General features: G+C 41.0%; 1 protein-coding gene across 2 annotated transcripts in view; it reads right to left on the bottom strand.

Annotated features, from left to right (window-relative positions):
* Positions 1-21,981, bottom strand: part of Cd109 (CD109 molecule) — a 114,728-nt gene that overhangs the window by 23,605 nt on the left and 69,142 nt on the right. The window contains exons 1-7 of one of the 2 annotated variants that reach the window (XM_039081760.2): positions 18,848-18,950; positions 16,354-16,495; positions 14,878-14,995; positions 11,485-11,598; positions 8,420-8,638; positions 6,687-6,831; positions 5,350-5,526 (exon numbers count right to left, since the gene is read on the bottom strand). In XM_039081760.2, the coding sequence (XP_038937688.1) occupies positions 5,350-5,526; positions 6,687-6,831; positions 8,420-8,638; positions 11,485-11,598; positions 14,878-14,995; positions 16,354-16,495; positions 18,848-18,860 (928 nt within the window). In that variant the 5' untranslated portion in view covers positions 18,861-18,950. Of the gene's footprint in view, positions 1-5,349; positions 5,527-6,686; positions 6,832-8,419; positions 8,639-11,484; positions 11,599-14,877; positions 14,996-16,353; positions 16,496-18,847; positions 18,951-21,981 lie in introns of those variants that run through there. The other variant, NM_001108771.2, reaches the window with a different exon arrangement.

The raw sequence follows: 21,981 nt of genomic DNA, 5'->3' as shown, positions 1-21,981 counted from the left end.
ATTTGCAAAGCCGTACAGAGTTCAAAGTTCAGTGTTGGAAATCTTGTGGCAGGCCCAAGAGAATCGGTGAATGGTCTACCTCTCCCATGAAATCCTGGGCTTTTCCCCTTTGGATTTTCTACTAGAAAACCTGCATCTGACTGTCTGGATTAAGGAATAAGACAGAACAGTATGTCTCACAGTGATATGTAAAACTGATAATAAAAGGAAATATTTATAGTAAAAGTAATTATCTATTTAATTTTAATAATGGAACATTAGTTTATAATCTTCATGTTTATGCTTAATATTTCTGTTAGACAATTAAATAGCAAATCTTTATTTTGTGTTCAAATTGTACAAAGAACTCTGAGAAGCCCTTACAAGTATTAACTTGGGTGAGTCTAATAACCCTGAGGTGTGACGTCATTATTAACCTTTTCATAAGATAACATAAAATGAGTCAGAGCTGAGATCAAGGCATGAAATCTGAATTTAGGGAAATTACCACACAGCCTGGGTATCCTCCAACATTCCCCCTATCAGTGTCAAAAACTAGCCTTATTCCCCCACTATAGGCAGGCAGTCCAGAGGAAACAGGAGCTGGACCATTTTCAGTTGTAGAGTGGATCAATAAAACAGATCCCAGACCTCCAGCTCTGCTCCCACGGAAAAGCAAAGGAAAGAAGAGAAGCCAGGGAGAAGAGCTGCTTTGACTCTCAATGGCAATCTCCCTTCCACATTCTATGCTGGCCATGCACGCTTAGAGAAACCTGGGCTGCTTGTACTCCAAGCAACTGCCGACCTCAGGCCTCGTTTCTACTCCGTTAGCAGAAAAGGATGCTTACGACGTGGCTATAACGTGTATTGTTAGTGTAACAGCCTTCACTCCACTGTAACTATCGAAGTTGGAGACTTTTCAGCACAAAAGATGAGCGAGTCAAAAGCTTGGTTTTCTCCAAAAGTTTACAAAGAAATAAGAGTATCGCTCACAAGATCACTGCTCTACTCACAACTCTTTTTGTGTGGCAGATAATAATATAATCGAATTATCAGACATCTCTGAAAATTAAAATACGGAAGTCACGAAGCTGTTGGGATAACAACCTATGAACTACTGTTTACGATGGGCCACATAAGATGCAAAGCTTTCTGGACCGTGAGTTCTCTCTAGACCAACCATGAACTTAAAGTAGTCACAGCCCTACCAACTAAAGTTGAAAGAGCTGCTTACAGAAACAAACAAAAAGGAACCGCCCAGGGCTAGGTGTAGCTCAGCAGTAGAGCACTTGCCCAGTGTGTGTCGTGCTCGGGGTCCAGTTCCGAGAGAAGAGAGTATTCTAACAGAGGAAAAATAAATGTACGATTTCAAGACTCAGAGCCTCGCCTGTAGCGCGAGCTGCAGACATGGTAATTTAAACATCTGAAGAAAAGCCTCGTTGAGCAGACTTTGACAAATAAAGGTACTTGCTGCCAAGCCTGAAGACCTGAGTTTGATTCCCACATGGGAAACAAGAGAACCAAGGCCCAAAAGTTGTCCTCTGACCTCTACACCCATGTGCTCCCATGCCTAGACATCCACATACACAAAGTAACACTAAATAAAATGTAACTTTAAAGCAAATCTAAATATCTGAAGAAAACAAGCAGCTTAATGCTTCGATGAACTGGCCCAGGATTTCCAGTCCTTGTCAGAAGTGATTTCTCGTTACAGTTCTTTCTCTTTTTTGACAGCAAAATGTGTTTCATTCTGTGATGTAACTGTTGGTTGCAGGACCCCTGGGCCACCAAAACTTAAGACAATGTGCCATTCCTAAGTGATATTTAAGTAATTACAATTCACACTAAATCTTCATTAACGTCTCAAAAAGTCAAAACAACTACATAATATTTACAAGACTTAGGAAAGACAGTCTCTAAAGTGAGACTCCAATGTCCTCATGTGGAGTGATGTCAGGAAACACTGCCTGTCTCCTTCAGGTGGAAGCTGAAGGGCCAGCCAGAAGGGCTCACACTTCCTGGCTGGTAAGAACATGCCAAGGCTGGGTAGAATGGTTAGTGTCTACAGGAAATCACTGAGCTGTGGAAGACCTTCAGGATTCTCCCGGACCTGACTTCCATACTAAAAGGATGAACTTACGAGTCCAAAGAGTTGATATTGATCACCATCAACTCACTCAGCTCTGAGGCGCCCACATGGTGATACGGTGAAGAGGGAATTAGACGCAGGTTAGCACCAGCCAAGCATTAATATGGTGGTTCTAAATCATGTTAAATGAAGAACATAAAGTGGAGTAATACACATGAGGTAATCTTAAGAAGAAAGCTGAGACAAGCACCCAAAATGATACGGTCTGGGCCTCTTGATCAGATCCCTTCTCTCTGCCAGTTAGAAAGGCTGGGGATATCCAAAGTGCAACAGGTAGCAGCCGAGAAACCTCGGCACCATAGACAGAGTCGAAAATGAAAGAAAGATGTTTCTTGGAGTTGGGGAAGCACACCTGCAGCGAGCACACAGAGAATGCGCAGAACAAATGGGGCCCTTGGCAGACAGAGATCTTCTCATGGGTGGGGGTTTTAAGGCCTATTTTCCTCTCAGTTTAAGGCTGGTCCATTTGAATAAAGGTAAGATAAATGATTGGCCCAGATCGAATCTCAAGTCAGAAGGGTGAGGAAGAAGCTGGCCAACTTGGAAATTCACCACCTTTATTCCCTAACCATGGTTCCCATCCCTGTCTGTCTATTTAACAGGGAGTCTAGCTCCTAGTGTCTCAATACCATGTAAGTACATTTATTATTTGGGAAACCGAGGCTCTGAAAGGCTGAGGAAACAAACCCAAGATAGGGCCCATGGCTGGTGTCCTAACCACTGCACTCTCCTTTCTCCCGTGCCACCTTAAGGTCACCATGCTGCACACTTGGAAGGCTACTTGGCGCTTGGACACCGAAGCGTTCTCTCCCTCTGGTCAGTGTGCCCTTCTAGTAACCAATAAACATCAGGAGGGAGCGCCCCAAAGGGCCACTTGGAATGTTTTTGTTTCCAGGATAGGGATCAAACCCAGCGCCTAGCTCTTTAGGCAAAAACAGAACCCATGGGCTACATCTCTAGCTGGCTTTGAAAAACTGGTCTGACAACAACAGAGCTGATGTGTGAGGGCAGAGCAGCACTTAGAAAAGAGCCAGAGCTGGGGCTTGGTCTGTGGTGACTCTGAGCAGTGTCACATGGCAAGCCAAGTCACCTCCAAGGCATGAGTTAGTTCTTCAGGTGGCTCAAGACATTCAAAACAGAATTTAACAAGCTGGAGCAATGGCGCCACAGAGCACTTGATGCCTTTGCTGAAGCACAAGGTTGGGTTCCCAAGACTCAACTTGGTGGGTTACCACCATCTGTAACTCCAGTCCCAGGGGAGCTGACATCCTCTCTGGCCTCCACAGGCATCAGGCACACATGCGATGTGCACTCATGCATGCAGCCAAAACATTCATATGCATACAATAAAATTAATTAAAATGTAATAGAGTTCAAAGTATTTGATCAGCAAGAATTACAGTTCATAAAGCACACATAATGAATGCACTATATAACACTAGATGACATTTTGTGAGCTATTATGCTCTATTAAAATAAGACAATACGTGCGTATTAAATTACAAAATGTCAGTCTAATCAGTATGTACTTTCTACGTGAAACTGGACAAGCTAAAAAATCACAGGACAGACTGGAATCTTGTTTTCAAAAAGTCCAAAGCTAAATTTTAAGTCTCCTGTATCTTTTATTTGTCTTCTACAATGACTATTCAACAAGATGTAAAGATCAACACGCCACACTTTACCACAGACAGCACTTTAGACCTTTTCTTAAATTTAACTATGATAAAATTTCTAAAAAACAACAGTTCCCTTGGCTCCCACTCTGTACCACCTAGACTAATACCTCATACCTCACACTGGTGTAATCTAATTGTGCAGGGTCTAACCTTTACTGTCTCTTTCCCCAACAGTACCCCGTGTTTCTCCTCAAGTGCTTTATCAGAGCCCCCACTGAGATGGTGGTTCACTCAACTCTGGGTCCTCATCTATAAATCCCATTGCTTCTTTCTAAAAAATCCAAGAATGCGATAGACAGCCTGTGTGGACATGGACTCTGCCATTCATTTCCTGGGGTTTCCACAATTTATTCACTCTTCCTATGCCTCAGTTTCCTCACCTAGGATATGGAGGTAGTGGTGCTGCAACTCCCACCTATGGTTTCTGTGCGAATTAAAGAAACATATAAAGCTTTTCCATATGATTATCGCCCCTTTCTAGTATCACCAGTGCGGAATAAACAGTTTCCTATATGATGAGGGATGTTAAAAGGACGGTTCCTATCAAAATAGTCTTATTACTTGAGTTTGGCAATTTGTGGAAAGTGGACATCATGGCTACTAGTGTGCCTCTCTGTCATTTAACCCATTCATCCTTAAGGGAGGAGGAGAAGTAGGAGAAAAAAAAGATAACACACATACAACACACATACAAACATAGACACACACACACACACACACACACACACACACAAACATTGAACTATACTTTCCCAGGTTGTGCTGAATAAGTGCTTCCCAGTCATTTCGTATATAAATCTTTCCCATCTTCATGAGTTTCCTGTATCGTGTACATCGTATAAACAGTGCAGGCAAAAGCAAGCTGAGTCTGTTATTTGGGGCTGGCTTTTGTAGTATTTTATGAACTCGGAATTTTGCATTTTATTATTATTAGATATGGTTCACCAATCTTCAGCTTCTCTGGCCATGGACGCTGAAGGCAAGGACTCTGAACACAGTAAATAGTGAGTTCAAATCCTAGGTTAGCCACTAGCTCACCACACAGACCCTGGCAGTTACTTAACTTTCCTGTGTCCCAGCTTCCTCGAGCTACTAGACAGCGAATTCTTACAACACTGCCTGCCCCATAGGCAGCACTTGACCCACATTAACTTTGCTGTGGTTGGGTCGTAAGCATAGCTTGGACAGTCACTTCAGAGGTGCAAGCATCCACTGTGCACACACTGTTCTACCACAAAGCTATCCTGAACCACCTAAGACTCCATCTCAAGAAAAAAATAGTGAACGAATGCTCAGAAACGATCATTCATTCGATTTTGTAAAAGAGTTTTTAAGTTAGCAGCAGTTAAGGAGCAGTTGGCTACCTGAGGACAAGTGGCACCTCCCCACTGCCTGACCTTCAGCGTATCAGTACCAAGTAGTCACACAAATCATTCACAAACACAACCTCCATCCATTCCAAAACGTAGCCCAGGGAGACCCTGACCTATAAACCAACGCAAACTTGTTTTTAACAAGTAAAAGGGTACCTCGACTGCTTACCTTGCCTCATAAATGAAAGGGCCTTTTCTTTTAGATTAACTGTCAGCTGTTTCTGTTTAGTGAGATAATCCAAAATGTAAACATTTGGAGCCAAATAAACCATGTTCTGTTCACCACATCCATAAGGCAGCCGTATCAGTGAGGATAAGCCATTGATGGAAGAACCAAGAATATCTCCTGCAAGCAGAAAACATTTGGTTCAATGGATAATAATCATTCACTCTGACCCGCTGTCAGCAGGTAGTCTCAGCTCAGTGTAGGCCTCTATCATAGAAGCCAGTGGGACCGAGTACAAACTTGATCAAAACAAGAGCAATGCCATAGATCTTAACTTGAGGACGGCACAATAAGTCAGGATGCTTCTGCCTAACTAATGGTACAGTATAAACTAAGTGTTTTTTTAAATCAGAGAGTCGGATAAATGTCAGGAATTAATTCTGCAGGGGGAGACTCAGGTACACTACATTGGTGGGGAAAGCTTTGATTAATTCAAAAGCATTTTTGGCTACTGGAAGGTACCTCGAAGTAACACCCATTCCTACAGTAAAGGCTGCTAGAATCTTACACAGAAAACTATTCTAGGCAACGGTTCTCAAACCTTGCTTACCAGACTCACAGGTGGAACGTTTTCAAACTACACTTGCCCTGAAAATAGTCTAAGAAATTCTAGTTTGATAGGTTTAGAGAAAAACACAGACATTTGTGTTTTTATACATGCTATGTAAGATTAGAATCCTCCACAGTGGCCGAGAGGCAGAGTCCAGAAATTCTTCTCTAGAAGACATTCTTCCCTCTAGCTACAGTGCCTGTGGCCTCTTGTATCTGTACATGAGAAGCAGCAGCATCAGAAATGCAAAGCTTCCAGCCAGACATGTCAATCCTGTAGTCCCAGCAAAGAGGCTGAGACACTTGGATCTGGACTTCTAGGCCAGCCTGGGCTACATACCAAGACTTTCTCTCATAAAAGAAAGAACCAGTTCATGGGTAGAGTACTTGCCAAGCATGCATAAAGCAATGTGCTTCATCTTGGAAAGAAAGGAGAAAGATTAAAGAAAAGAGGAAAGAGGGGAAGGAAGGAGGGAGGAAGGAGGAAAGAGAACAAGGTAAGACCCACCCCAGGCATACTAAACCAGAACTTCCTGTTAAGCAAGATAACACACCCACATCTGCATGCAGCATGTTGAAAAGCACTGATTTAAGTTACAGCAGTTGACACCAACTAAAACCTTCTATAATCTCTTCCCACTGGGGCTAAGTAAGACAGTGTAGCTATAAATATAGACGGGAAAATATATTATCACATGCAAAGCAGCCAGTTTGTCACACACTACTCTTACCAATTGCTGTGATCTGAATTCTTTCACTGCCACTGATCGTATCAGGAGGAAACGAGAAACTCAAAGATTTCGGTTCAGTTTGCTGTTTTTTGTCAATCAGTTCCAGTAAGACAGACTGCGAATACGACTTTGCTACCCCTTCAGGCTGTAGGGGAAAGAACACAGCAGGGCATCTGCTTATCTGTTAAGAGAGAACTGTGTGCAGATCTAAAGACAAAACATCTAGTCTGCTGTGAACCCTCACAGTACAAATCTATCCACCGTTTCCTGTTCTGACTTTGAATATGCTAAGCACTTGCTTCCTAGTTAAACTGAGAGAGTATTTCATGGAACTAGAATGGAAAGGACTGGGAGAGAGGTGAAAAACCACGACAAAGAAAACCCTCAGGGAGCCTCTCAGGAGACAGCTATATCAAGCTCCTGTCAGCATGCACTTCTTGGCTTCATCAATATTGTCTGGGTTTGGGCTGGATCCCCAGGTGGGGCAGGCTCTGAATGGCTATTCCTTCGGTCTCTGCTCCAAACTTTGTCTCCATGTCTCCTATGAATATTTTTGTTCCTCCTTTTAAGAAGGAGTGAAGCATCTACATGTTGGACATCCTTCTTCTTGAGCTTCATGTGGTCTGTGGATTGTATCTTCTTAATTCGATTTTCTGGGCTAATATCCACTTATCAGTGAGTGCATACCATGTATGTCTTTTTGTGGTTGGGTTACCTCACTCAGGATGATATTTTCTAGTTCCATCCACTTGCCTATGAATTTCATGAAGTCATTGTTTTTGATAGCTGAGTAGTACTCCATTGTGTAAATGTACCACATTTTCTATATCCATTCCTCTGTTGAAGGGCATCCGGGTTCTTTCCAGCTTCTGGCTATTATAAATAAGGCTGCTATGAACATAGTGGAGCATGTGTCCTTGTTGTATGTTGGAACATCTTTTGGGTATATGCCCAAGAGAGGTATAGCTGGGTCCTCAGGTAGTGCAATGTCCAATTTTCTGAGGAACCTCCAGACTGATTTCCAGAATGGTTGTACCAGCTGGCAATCCCACCAACAAGGGAGGAGTGTTCCTCTTTCTCCACATCCTCGCCAGCATCTGCTGTTACCTGAGCTTTTTATCTCAGTCATTCTCACTGGTGTGAGGTGGAATCTCAGAGTTGTTTTGATTTTCATTTCCCTGATGACTAAGGATGTTGAACATTAAAAAAAAGAAAAGAAAACCCTTGGGGAGCAGATTCATCTGTTGTTATCCAAACGAAGGCACCAAACGCCTTAACTGAAATCACTTTTAACTGGACAGAGATTCAAATCCAAGGTAACTTAACCCCAGAACAAGAGCAATCATCCACTGTGCTGGGCTGTGTTTTATGCACAATGTTCTCTTAAAACAAAAGTCTACAAAATCTCCTTTGAGGAATTCCAAAATGCCCACTGTCTATCTTATCAACCAATGATCCAATAGAATCTCGGTGTGACACAGTTTGTAGCTGTAAATGACTATTTGGAAATACTTGACAATCCTAAATTTACTTCTGCTCAAATTTAAAAAGGAAAATGACTACTTTTATAACCCATGTGTGTTACACTTTTATAGATGGATAAAACAACTAGACATTACCAGGAGAAGGCATTTTAAGATTACCAAAACTTTGACACAAAAACACTGTCTCCTGTTTGCTTTTCAACTCCATGTTAAGTTTCTACTGTATCCATCCAAACCCCAAATATTTACCTTTACTACAATGGTCCTGGTGACAACATCAGAGGAAGTGGGTGAGGCAGCTGTCACTGTGATGGGAACATTTCCCAAGTGCGTTGGCTTAATAGGAAAAACAAGAGTGACCGAGTTCTCTCTGGGAACTAGAGCAGTCTTCCGGTAGATGGTGTTATTGATGTCATTTGAAAACATTAAAATATCAAAGCTGTCACTTTCCTCAATAAGTACCACAACCTGGGAAGGAAAGAAAAAGTAAAACCAAAAATTTTGTATAAAAAAAAACAATGCCCTTCTATAAAGTGTCTTCTATCACTATTATATTACAAATATGAAAGTCAAAACCAGAGGAAAATGGGACAAAGACTCGGCCAAGGTAAAATGGAAAGGCAATCAGAGAACTATGGATTTATTATGTGCATGCCTCTTCTACCTCAGAATATATCTTGGGGAAGGCATTTTTTTTGCTTCATTTTTTCTCCTTTCACTAATTTCTTTTGCTACACAAAGCCACTGAGTGGAACTATACGCAAAAAGCCCACCACAAATATTAGTTCCAGCGTTTCCTGACTTAACTGTGTCACCTTAGGAGACACAGGTCCTATTAGGGAAGCATGAGACAGATTTAAATACTGAGACTCTCTGCAAAAATTATTCAATGAAAAGTGTGCTTACTACATTAGTATTAAAGCATATCTTACTTACAGACTTATTTTCTGCTCTCCTTAAGTAGAATTCTTCCAGGTTTGAGGGATTTTTGTTTTGTTTTGTTTTGTTTTGATCTGTTTTGTTTTTTGAGACAGGGTCTCATTATGTAGGCCCGGGCGGCCTGAAACTTGCTATGGAGATGAGACTGGCTTTGAACTCAGAGAGATATGCTTGCCTTTGCCTCTGACCCTGATTCCAAGTTCTCGGGTTAAAGATATACACCACTCTGCCCAAAGGTGAGTGAGGGTTTAGAGCAGCAGTCCTCAACTTGTGGGTGACAAATCCTTTGAGAGTCGAATGACCCCTTTCACAGGGGTCAACTAAGACATCTATACATCCGATATTTACATTACAATTCATAGCGGAAGCACCATTACAGTTGTGAAGTAGCAATGAAAATAATTGTATAGCTGGAGGTCACCACAACATGAAGAACTGTATTAAGGGGCCACAGCATAAGAACCACTGGTTTAGAATCTTAAGTTTTAAGTCTAGATGACCTGGAACTCATTTTGTAGACCAGGCTATACTCAAACTTCCTGACTCTGCCTCCTAACTGCTAGAATTACAGGTGTGTCCCACCACAACCAGCCTTACATTTTACAAAGCATTTTCCAATTTATTTTCTCATTTTTTCACAATAATTTGTTCCCATACTAATAATGATTCTTTTAAAACAGATAAGGGAACTACAGTCATGTTATTACGTTATCTGCTCGTGAGAGGTACCTGGATGTTAGGTCATTATTCTGTAACATTCTGACCACACTAAAAAGCACAGTTAAAAAACAAAATGCTGGAGCTGGGAGGATATAGCTCAGTGGTTCGCTTACTATTATTCAATCTCCAACACCAAAATACAGTAAGTAAACATTTTGATTTACTATGCAGATCTACACACTTAAAGAAATTATGGCATTTCATACAATAAAGTTATCAGCAAATGCCTAGGGCTGAAAACAAAACCATTTGGCTAATGCAACTGTCAGTACAACACAAACAGTAGTTAAGTCCTAATCCTTGCCTTGCAGCAAACTGATGGCCTAAGGAGACACAGGGTCATGACTCACAAAACAATTTCCAGAAAACATAATGCTCTGAATAACCATGGAGATGACAAACAAACAGAGCGGGTGAGTTCCTCAGGAAAGGAATCCTGGCTGCAACCTAAGAGAATAAATCCTTACCAACTGCAGTAGGTACAAAATGGTAATGAGAAGGAAAAACACATTCTAGAAATGTAAGACCAGGAAGAAATGCAGGAGGTAGGAGAGACAAAGGCACATCCCCAAGACCAAAAGGAAGTTCCCTGGCTAAACAGGAGATCTGTTCTGGAAAACTAAGAGAATGAGTAGACATTCTAATGATATACCCAGACATTAATAAGTAGAAAAAAATCACCAACAAAGTATGTATACTTTTAATCTCCCAGCATCATACAAAATTCTTGGAGGAGTATCAGATGTGTGCTTCCTCCCTGTGAGTTGTTAGTCATGGAGGCCCAAAGCTACCCAGAAAATACTGCTTATTGCTATTGTCCTGGTTGCCTAGACATGATTGCTGAAGATAACACACACTTTAGATATACTACAAAGACAAGTAATGCTACAACTGAGCCAGAAGCTTCCTCCTTGTTGGCTAGCCCTCAGAATGCCAAAAGCTGCTATGTGGGCAACTTAGAAAAGTTATCGGTGGTCTTACCCATGTGTGGATCTTGAATGCTACAGTCCCAATGTAGCAGACAAGAAAGGCTCGCTGATACAAGCTATGACAGTAGCCAACTGCTTTCTGATTAGTTCTAAGGCCTACTCTATGTTTGCACCCAGAGACTAGTGCTGTTCTCAGCTTCGGTTAAAGCAATGAACAGAGGTTAATCCCAAGACTTAGCCCATTGACTTTCTGCTGGGGACAGGATTCACAGGGTCCAGCCATCTTTGAGGGGCTATTGTTAAGTTCTAATGACTGAAAGGGAGAGTCATTGCCTTCAGTGGTGTAGCCACTAGAAAGCTGTCTATACTTCGGTGAATATCTCCACACACATGTTCGTGTGGATGACCCTGGTTCAAGGCAAGTGGGCCACAGTACAAAATTAAGAGAAAAAGACAGGGAAGTGGGAGGAGGAACCTACTGGGGAAGAAGAAAGAGGATAAGAGAGGGTAAAGTGAATTTGACTAGACTGTATTTTATGTGGGTGTGAAATTGTCAAAGAATAAATTAAATATCTCTTAAAATTTTAAATAACCAAGCTAAAAGGATAAAACCGGTAAAATACATATAAGAAAAAAAAAATGCTTGGAGACGCTGATGCCCAACCCATGTTTGCTTGCACCTTTGTTTCAAAGTGGAAATAATCAACGAAGCCATGAACACGTTACCTTGGTGGTATCTTTCAAATAATTGACTATGGATACTTCCAAAGCAAACTCTTCACCTCTGATAACAGAGTAGGGAAGATTCAGGGAAATGAAAAACGGTTGGAAGGCGTGCAGCTAGAGAGAAGACAATGGTGACACGTTGTGATTCAGATAAAAAATGTTTCGGATTATATACAAGAGCAATGTCCACAGAGCCTGGAACACCCATCACCAATTAACAGCTTCCACCGAGTGAACGGTAGAAAGCTGTTGTTTAGCCTAGTAATTACTGAACTGTATTAAGGACCGAACTATATTAAGGACTGAACTATATTAAGGACCTGGTAGTAACCAAGCACTAAGTTATTTGTGCAATCATTACACCCCGATAAGGGTGCTGTGTTCCTGCTTTATTTTTTTTTAAATGATATTCAGAAATTTCTGTACCTACTACAAGTGAAGGAGCCATAACCCGTTCTGATACCAAAACAAGCTGTCATTGACTCCATACTGTATTGACTCCATAATTTCCTTCAAAAATTATTGTCCAATCCAACAGTCTCTGTTTTAGACTTACTTGAGGAAATCTCTCAATGTGGCCAGCTCAGAATGGCCACTCCAGAAATACAGCCTGGTCACTCTAGGCCGGTGTTCTCCATAGCAGAAATAAGCCTCTCTTGAAGGCATGCCCTTGTGACTCTAACCCATGCCTCTGTGAGCTACATACAGCAAAGCCAACATGAACATGGTCAATACAACATTAAGCATGGGGTGGGGGAGTGTCAGATGCTTATTCTTTTTAAAATTTGATTGCCCACTTCACAACTATGAACTTTGTAGATGACAAGACCATGTCACAATGTCAAGAGGATGGACGTGTCTACCAGGTTTATGTAGACATTTGTTGACTGAGCATTTCAGATTGTCAGAACGGTGGCAGCAGCACTTTGTGACCTGAAGTTCTACAACGCTTAGGATTGTCCCAAACAAATAAACAACTACTGCCTTGAATCCCTTGTGAGTTCTGATTTATTCAGTATTTGTGTGTGGTTTATATTTGAGACACAGAAATGTGATTTGTTGCTGGGTGCATTTGACACTACAAATCTTATCACTTAAAATACCATGTAAGTATCTACATAGATATTGACTATTTGCTTAGATGATCATGTAAATAAATCATCTGTTTACATGGCCTGGGCTTCCATCATAATATCACATACAAACCCAAGGCACTAATATTTCTACAAATTTCACTTATCGATCCTAAGGAAGCAATACAAAATCTCCGGTACGATGGAGTGATAGCTATTGGATTGAGACCATTCATGATCCTTATATTTTTATTAGCACCTGGTAACAAAGTATGATAAAAATTGAGCACAGGAATGAAGAAGTGCCTACTGTGAGACACCTTGAGAAGCTGTGCTCATCTTTCAAATAATCTCGCCATTGTTAGGTCAATAATAAACTTTATAACAAAATAGGGGCTGGATAAATGAATGGTTAAGAGTCTAAGGACACTTGCTGCTCATATGGAGAGCCAAGACTTGACTCCCAGTATTCACAAGTCAACTCAGAACTCCAGTTCTAGGGGATCCAACACCCTTTTCCAGCTTCCTTGAGCACCAAGCACACACAGTGCACATAGATATGGGCAAAACACTCTTATTATAAAATTCTAATGTTACACTGAATTCTCTCTATGACTACAAGCTTAAAAGTAAGTTATAATACAAATGACACCTGTTTTCTGTTCCCAGCAATGATTAAGTAAGGAAATTCTGCCTACAGAATTGCACAGAAAGCATTGCTTATCTAAGGCAGTCTTACTTAACACAGGAATGCTTGAGTTACCTTAAACTGAGTGCAATGTGGAACTTTGTCCTAGTAAAGATAATGGCAATTGGTAACAAAATGAAAATTAATCTAACATTGAAATTTTAAATATAATATACATTATAATAATTACTAGAGTTGGAATTAGGAAGAAATGCCTAAAAATAAGTGACAAGATAAATTAAGGCTTATAATGTTGAAAAGGATAAATTGAGCCAATTGTGACACAAAATTTAAATATAAAAAAATTATGTCAAATATTACATGTTATCTAAATTTGGATATTTTAGAGACATGATAAACTAAATTATTTATTGTTTTTAGTAGTGTGTGGTGCATTTACCTTAATTAATTATCATTATCTATATGTATTTATTATTTCAAAAATATACATCATTTGCAGAACATTTAATTTTACTCTAGTGTTTCCTTCCATGTATGAAAACATTGAACACTGACTACAGCCTACAGTAAAGGGGAAGAATGTAGGAGCAGTTAAGCTGACCACTGCATAATCCACACCATGCTCTTATGCTGAGAGTGTATGAATACACATTCTTTTTTTATCTTTATTAAATTGAGTATTTCTTATTTACATTTTGATTGTTATTCCCCTTTCCGGTTTCCAGGCCAACATCCCCCTTGTCCCTCCCCCTCCCCTTCTTTATGGGTGTTCCCCTCCCCATCTTCCCCCCATTGCCGCCCTCCCCCCAACAATCATGTTCACTGGGGGTTCAGTCTTGGCAGGACCAAGGGCTTCCCCTTCCACTGGTGCTCTTACTAGGCTGATGAACACACATTCTTACAATATATGTAAGAGCTCATTTTCAAAGGAAAAGACTTCAAAAGTGTCTGCATTTTCTGATTTGACCAAAAGACTTCTGGCTCAAAGAATGAAATAAAAACTTAGTATGTAAAAAGTAAAAAATGTTTTAGCAATAATATTTTTAACCTTATGACCAGATCTATCCATTTAATATAACTCAGATTCAACAGTTATCACAGGGCCAGCAAGATGGCTCAATGGGTAAAGACTTGCTAGACAAGTCTGGCAAACGGAATTCAATTCCCATTTCCGGAATTCACATAAACATAACTGAAGAGAATTGAACCCACAAAATTGTCTTCTGACTGCCGTGTGTGTGCTGTGGTGTACACACACTCACACAATGATAACAATAATTATAACAATAAATTATTATTATCATCATCATTATTATTATTATTAATGGCTGGGGAAATTACTCAACAATTAAAAGGTGCTTGCCCAGAAGACCCAGGTTCAATTCCCAGTACCCACATGGCAGCTCACAATTGTCTGTAACTCCACTTCCAGGGGATCTGACACTCTCACACAGACATGTGTGCAGGCAAAACACCAGTGAACATAAAATAAAAAGATAAATTTATAAATAATAATACTATACTAATTTTTCAAAGATGTTGACACAATTGAAGGCAGAAAGGTGAAGTCACAGTAAACTGTGATAAATAAATTAATGATAGATAGTTGATCATTTTCATTTCATTAGATTTCTGAGCCCTTCCCTCGCCCGCAACCAGTATTCTTTTTACCTCTGCTGGAGTGGCTGTTAGCCCAAAACCCAAGTCTTCAGAGATGACAAAAGCAGAAGCCACCCAAGAAGTGATGGAATCAGGCACAGTAACTTCATACTCTTCGTGATTCTTAGATCTGAAGTCAACACAAATACAGAAATTACAAAGCTAATATTTCACATAATTCCAAATAAAACAACATAACAAACAATTAGAAAAAATTTTAATGTTTTGTCCATTCATTCTTTTTTTTCAATTTTTATTAAATTGAGTATTTCTTATTTACATTTCAAATGTTATTCCCTTTTCCAGTTTCCTGTCCATCAGCCCCCTAGTCCCTCCCCCTCCCCTTCTATCCCCATTACCACCCCCCCAACAATCCCCTACACTGGGGGTCCAGCTTTGGCAGGACCAATTTATATTTGTGTCATTTATGTATCTAAGTTTAAAGTCACTGAGCATTTCAGTTTCTCAAGAAGTACTTTGCACACTGCCCCACATGTGGCCCATACATATACAGCCACCCAATTAGATAAGATGGATGAAGCAAAGAAGTGCAGGCAGACAGCAGCCGGATGTAGATCTCTCCTGAGAGACACAGACAGAATATAGCAAATACAGAGGCGAATGCCAGCAGCAAACCACTGAACTGAGAACAGGACCCCCGTTGAAGGAATCAGAGAAAGAACTGGAAGAGCTTGAAGGGGCTCGAGACCCCATATGAACAACAATGCCAACCAACCAGAGCTTCCAGGGACTAAGCCACTACCTAAAGACTATACATGGACTGACCCTGGACTCTGACCTCATAGGTAGCAATGAATATCCTAGTAAGAGCACCAGTGGAAGGGGAAGCCCTTGGTCCTGCTAAGACTGAACCCCCAGTGAACGTGATTGTTGGGGGGAGGGCAGCAATGGGGGTAGGATGGGGAGGGGAACACCCATAAAGATGGGGAGGGGGAGGGGTTAGGGGGATGTTGGCCAGGAAACCGGGAAAGGGAATAACACTCGAAATGTAAATAAGAAATACTCAAGTTAATAAAAAACAATTGTTCTACAAACTTCATGGCTTCTCAATTGACTAATGCTATTTTCGCAAATGTTTTTAAATGTGTATTTTCGAGCTTCACTCCAATATTCCTCTCTAGATTTTCAGATAAGTTTGTGGATGCTCGTATGTTTGTTTGGACTGTATCCCTATCAAGTCTGTTGTGGGTTTCCCTCAACAAAAGCTAGGAGACTTCAAGGAAGTTTAATTCGCCATTTATAAAGCCTCACCCTCTCCTGGATGACACTCTGTGGCCACAGTCCTCATGTGATTCAATCAAACACTACAGTTAGAGACCTCATCATATTAAGCCCCAAACTCCCTCATCAGTTTACTTCCTCAACACACAAGATTTATGCTTAAAACACATTAGAATGTAGGAAAATATTATTCAAGAGATACACGAAACCAAACATAAATGGACAAAGAACTTTACAGATCATTACCCCATGTAGAAGTCTAGCCAAATCCATGATTCTGGAAAATGCTTCCTGACATGTGAATTGCTAGCTGACGAAGTGTCTTCAAAATCAACCAGGTTTGCCTCGTTCTCCTCCGCAAAGCGCTCGGAATACTCTTGAGTGTCGTCTGCAATAAACACGGACCATGGTGGGGGAAAGGAAAGGCACTGAACAGGAAGAATTGCAAGCTTGGCCCCTCCGAGACCCTGGACCTAGCAGCAGAATGAAGTTCAGAATTCATCTTGTTCAACTGTCTGCATTCTGAAGAAGCATCCTGGACAACAGACAAGTCATGGGACTCACCGAAACCACACGGACAGTGAACTCAGAACTCAAAATATGTGTTCAGTCTCCTCTGTTCCAATGACCGATAGCTGAAAACCTAGATATTAGTTGTCTAGCCTATTTAATTTTAAGTTATTAAAGTTAAATCACATTTTTTGAGCCCGCCTATGATGTTTTATACTCTTCTTTGAAAGCTCCTGGGTGCTGACTGCCTTTGGCTTGGTCCACTTCTTTGAAAGCTCCTGGGTGCTGACTGCCTTTGGCTTGGTCCACTTCTTTGAAAGCTCCTGGGTGCTGACTGCCTTTGGCTTGGTCCACTTCTTTGAAAGCTCCTGGGTGCTGACTGCCTTTGGCTTGGTCCACCTGGGACACTGTAGTCAATCCATTGGCTAAATTTTACATTTAAACAAATGTGTGTGGATATGGAGACATTTGGGTCATCTATCTCCTTTTTTTTTTTTCAATTTTTCTGTAAATCTAAAATGATTGTGAACTAAGCATGGTACTGCACATCTATAAAACCAGTACGCAGGAGGTAGGGGCAGGCCAATCTCTGTGAGTTTAACGCCAGTCAATTTCCAGGGCAGTCAATGCTTTGTAGAGAGACCCTATCTCAAAAAATTTAATTTAAAATACAATGTAAAGAAAATTACATCATAGTGTAGTAGTTACCAAAGCTATAAAAATGACTACAATGAGATATTTTTGTAACCTATAGAGAAGATAAAATTTTTCAATAAACATGAAATGTTGATAATATGTAAGGTCTATTAAACAAAAGTTAAATTTATAAGGAATCTGAATGGTGAAAAGAATTTCAGTAGAGGGTTGGAGAGATGGCTCACCTGTTAAGAGCACTTAACTGCTCTTCCAGAGGTCCTGAGTTCAATTCCCAGCAACCACATGGTGGCTCACAACCATCTGTAATGGGATCTGATGCCCTCTTCTGGTGTCTGAAGACAGCTACAGTGTACTTATATATAATCAATAAATCTTTAAAAAGAATTTCAGTAGAAAATACTCCTTTTGCAGTGAGCTGTCTGCATTCCACTTTCTTCAAGTCTTAAGACAAAGGGAAAAACTGAACCAAGTACAAAACCGTCTCCAGAATACAACACTGAGTATTTGGTTAAAGTGGCATCATTGAGAGGAGAAGGAACGGTTGTGTTCATATTTTGAATATGTAAGTCATACTAAGGGCTTTGGACTGTATGTTGTAAATGATGATCACTGAGGTTTAAAGTAAAGAAAAACATAAAGTAATCCATGTTTTGCAAAGTTAACTCTGGCATCAATATGAAAACGGTTTGGTGCTGTGGAAAACAGTGTTAGGAGGCAGTAGACAAAGGAATCAGTATGACAGCTGGGAGTCTGGCAGAGATGAGAGGGTAAGAGACAGCCTGCATGCTTGCTCTCATTTTTGGATTTTTAGCTTGGATCCTCAGACATGTATGTTTCAGTTGGCATACACACAGAGGTTAGGAAATTAGGAGGAGAGCACAGGGTAGACTTTCAATGGAGAAGAGAGACAAGGCGAAGGTATAAAGACTCAGAGGGTAATAATGGGAAGGACGGGAAGGTTAAATTGCAGTGGGGTATAGGAAGGCAGGGTAGAAGAGGAAATATGTGAATGGATAACTAACACTAAAAACCACTTCAAAGATCAAACTAAAACCTTCACATTACTTTGGAAGCTTCCTTGAAATACACACACACACACACACACACACACACACACACACACACACACATTATACAGAGCTGAAGAGGTAAGTCAGCAGTTAAGAGCATTCATTACTCTTACAGGGGACTCACCAAGTTTGATTTTTATCACCCATGTGAGGCAGGTCGCACATACTTGTAACTCCAGATTCAACATCAATATCCTCCAAGAACACCAGCTCTCTTGTATACATACACATATACATAACTTTAAAATAAGAATTAAAATGTAATTACCTAATAACTATACCCCTGATAGACATCATAGGTTAACAAATTAAGGGCCCAGTGTCCAGAATGAATCACTTTTTGAAGTCGTTGGCTATCGAGTTCCCATAGATCCCCAAACATTGCAAGCTACTGCCAATGCCCTTGGTTACCCTCCAGAACTTGAAGGATAGTAAGATCCTATTGCTAAGAACACCACAAAAACTTGAGTCATAAAACATGAAGCTATCAAGATGTTACTCACCTGGAAGCTTCATCACTTCTGTCTAGCTTTCCTAGTGCTAGAGGGCGCTCTGCTGGCTACCAGAGGAGTAAAGTAACCACCAGTCATACCCTCTGAACCCTGCAAGCCACAACAACAGCTGGCCTGGCGAGACACGCCCACTGATGCAACAGTAGAGTGAACGACCTCAATGTAAACATGATTGGATTTAGTTCCCACTCTATATGACGAAACTGATACCTCATATCACTGTCAGGTTAAGAACCTGTGTCTAGGTCCTAAGGGAGAATCTGTTGCCATCCTTCTGCTAAGTGGACATAATTAATTACTTATCACTATATCCATAGATTAAACCATCTCTCAGCCTTCATCAGAGAAGCTTCTATTTTCAGTAGATGATGAATAACAGAAACCCCCCAACTGGTCAAGATATAGAGAATAAAAGACTGTGGAATTTCTGACCCTAAAAAAGACTTCTATATTACATCCCAAGGCTCAAAGAAGAAGTGTAAGAGTCATAGGTAATGGAATATCACAAAGAAATGGTGCCCTCCAGATATAACAGGGCAGCTGCAAATATGGACTCAAAGCAGCTATGACAACATGAACAATCCCTGGGCAAGCTCAAGTCAGTTCAACCCAACATGGAGAGAGGTCCCAACCATAGCTAAGGAGATACTTTGGCAACTGATAGCTTCTGGAAGGAAAGTCGGGGTTCTTTAATAGTGTATCCCTTGGTGAGTCAACCACTCCAGTTCCAAGTCACAGATCACAGAATATATGAGCAACATAACTTGAACAAAATGGGAACAAAGGACACAAATCTGGGTAGGTCAGTAGAGAAGGGAGTGGATATGAGGGAAGTTGGAGAAAGGAAAGATACTGATCAAAACACATTGTATAAAATTCACAAAGAATGCAACCACTGTGGAAATCAATCTGGAGGTTTCTCAGAAAGCTGGGAATAGTTGTACCTCAAGACCCAGCTATACCACTCCTGGGCATATACACAAAAAATGTTTCACCATCCAACAAGGACACTTGCTCAACTATATTCAGAGTGGTTTTACTTGTAATAGCCAGAAACTGGAAACAACCTAGATGTTCCTCAACTGAAGAATGGATGAGAATATGTGGTTCACTTACACAATGGAATACTATTCAGCTGTTAAAAACAAGGACATCATAAAATTGGCAAGCAACTAGATAAAACTAGAAAACATCCTGAGTGAGATGATCCACTCAGGATCATGATGGATAATTGAACATTAGCCATAAAGTTCGGGATACTCATGCTACAATCCACACACCCAAAGAGGCTAAGTAGCAAGCTGGCACCAAAGGAGGAAAGTTAAATCTCACTGAGAATGGAAAATGAATAGATAACAGGGATGGATGGAAGAAAGAGACCAATTGGGGGAAGGGTGGCAATAGGAACAGGAGGGATCAAAGCGGGTAGAGGGCGTGATGTACTGGGAGAAAAAGCAGGAATGAGGATGAAAGAGAATCTCTAGGATGAGCCAGAAACCTAGGACAATGGAAATTGCCAGGAATCTATGAGGGCAACCCCAGCTAAGACTCCTAGCAATTGGAGATACGGAACAGTCTCTTGTAACCAGGAAAGACTCCCAATGGAGGGCCTGTGACACCAACCCAGCCACAAAACCTTAAACCCACAATGGAGCAGAGATTAAGGGATTGGCCAAGCAATGACTGGCCCAGCCTGAGACCCATGCAATAAGAGAGAGCCCGCCCCTGACACTATTAATAATATCCTGCTATACCTCCAAGCAGGAGCCCAACATAACTATCATCTGTGAGGCTTCACCCAGTAACTTATGGACACAGACTGTAGAAGCCCACAGCCAAACATTCGGGGGAGCATGGAGAATTTTATGGAGAGGGGGAGGAAGGATTGAAGAAGCCAGAGAGGTCAAAGATACCACAAGAAAACCCCCAGAATCAACTAACCTGGGCTCATAAGAGCCACAGAGACTGAACTGCCAACCGGGGAGGATGCTTGGCATGGACCTAGGTCCTCTGCACATACCTGGGTCTTAATGTCAGACCCTTATAGCAGAAGCAGGGCTGTCTCTGACTATGTTGCCTGCCTTTGGATACCTTTCCCCTAACTGGTCTACCTTGTCTATTCTCAATAGTGAATGTACCTAGTCCTGCTGCAAGTTGATATGACAAGGCTGGTTGATATCCATGGGAGGGCTCCCCTTTTCTAAGGGGAAACAGAGTAGAGGTGGATGGGGGGAGGGGGAAGCAGAGGGAGAGACTGGGAGAAGAGGAGGGAGGAAAAGCTGGGATTGGGTTGTAAAGTTGATTAATAAATTAATTAAAATTTGAAAGCAATAAGTAAAAAAATTTTAAACATACTTAAGAGACATATCTACTCTGCTTCTGAGTGTCTTTCTGTACTCCTAAAGCATGAATTCTAAATCAATAGCATACACCAGATCATAGAAGGAAATTCCTCCAAAGTAAAGAAAGATACATGTAGATACAAGAAGCACACAGACTACCAAAGAGACAAGACCAGAAAATCCTCGCAGCATATCGTTGTTAAAGCATATCTAAGTCTACAGAATAAAGAAGGATGCTTGAAAGCTGCAAAAGAAAGAACAAATCACATACAAAGGAAAATCATCAGAATAACAGCTGCTTTGACAACAGAGACTTTGAAAGCCAGAAGAGCCTGGAGCGATGCGTCCTGCATCCACGTGATCATCTCAACAGATGCAAAAAAAAAAAAAGAGTCTGTGACAAAAATCAAATGAGACAAAAGTACTAGCAACATATTTGACAAAGCTGCCAAAAACATACATTGGAGAAATGATCTTCAAGAAATGGCACTGGGAAGACTGAACGTTCACAGAAAGGGAATGCGTTAGATCCAAATCTACCCCCTTGCACCAAGACCTCCTTCTCAGTCTCAAGTGAGTTTCGTGTGCCAGTGCAGCCACAGGCCCACAGTTGTCTTTTCTCCTTGCTGCTGTATTTGTCTTGCTGCTGTTTTGGTACCTAAGAATGTAAGTCAGAGACTGAAGGAAAGGCTGTCCAGTGAGCAGCCTAACTTGGGGTCCATTCAATGGGCGAGTACCAAACCCTGACACTATTCCTGAAGCCATGTTGTGCTTGCAGACAGG

The sequence above is a fragment of the Rattus norvegicus genome, chromosome 8 (genome assembly GCF_036323735.1).
Source record: "Rattus norvegicus strain BN/NHsdMcwi chromosome 8, GRCr8, whole genome shotgun sequence".
Taxonomy (NCBI): domain Eukaryota; kingdom Metazoa; phylum Chordata; class Mammalia; order Rodentia; family Muridae; genus Rattus; species Rattus norvegicus.
Note: the sequence above shows the minus strand (reverse complement) of the source record. Positions and strands in the feature narration are given on the sequence as shown.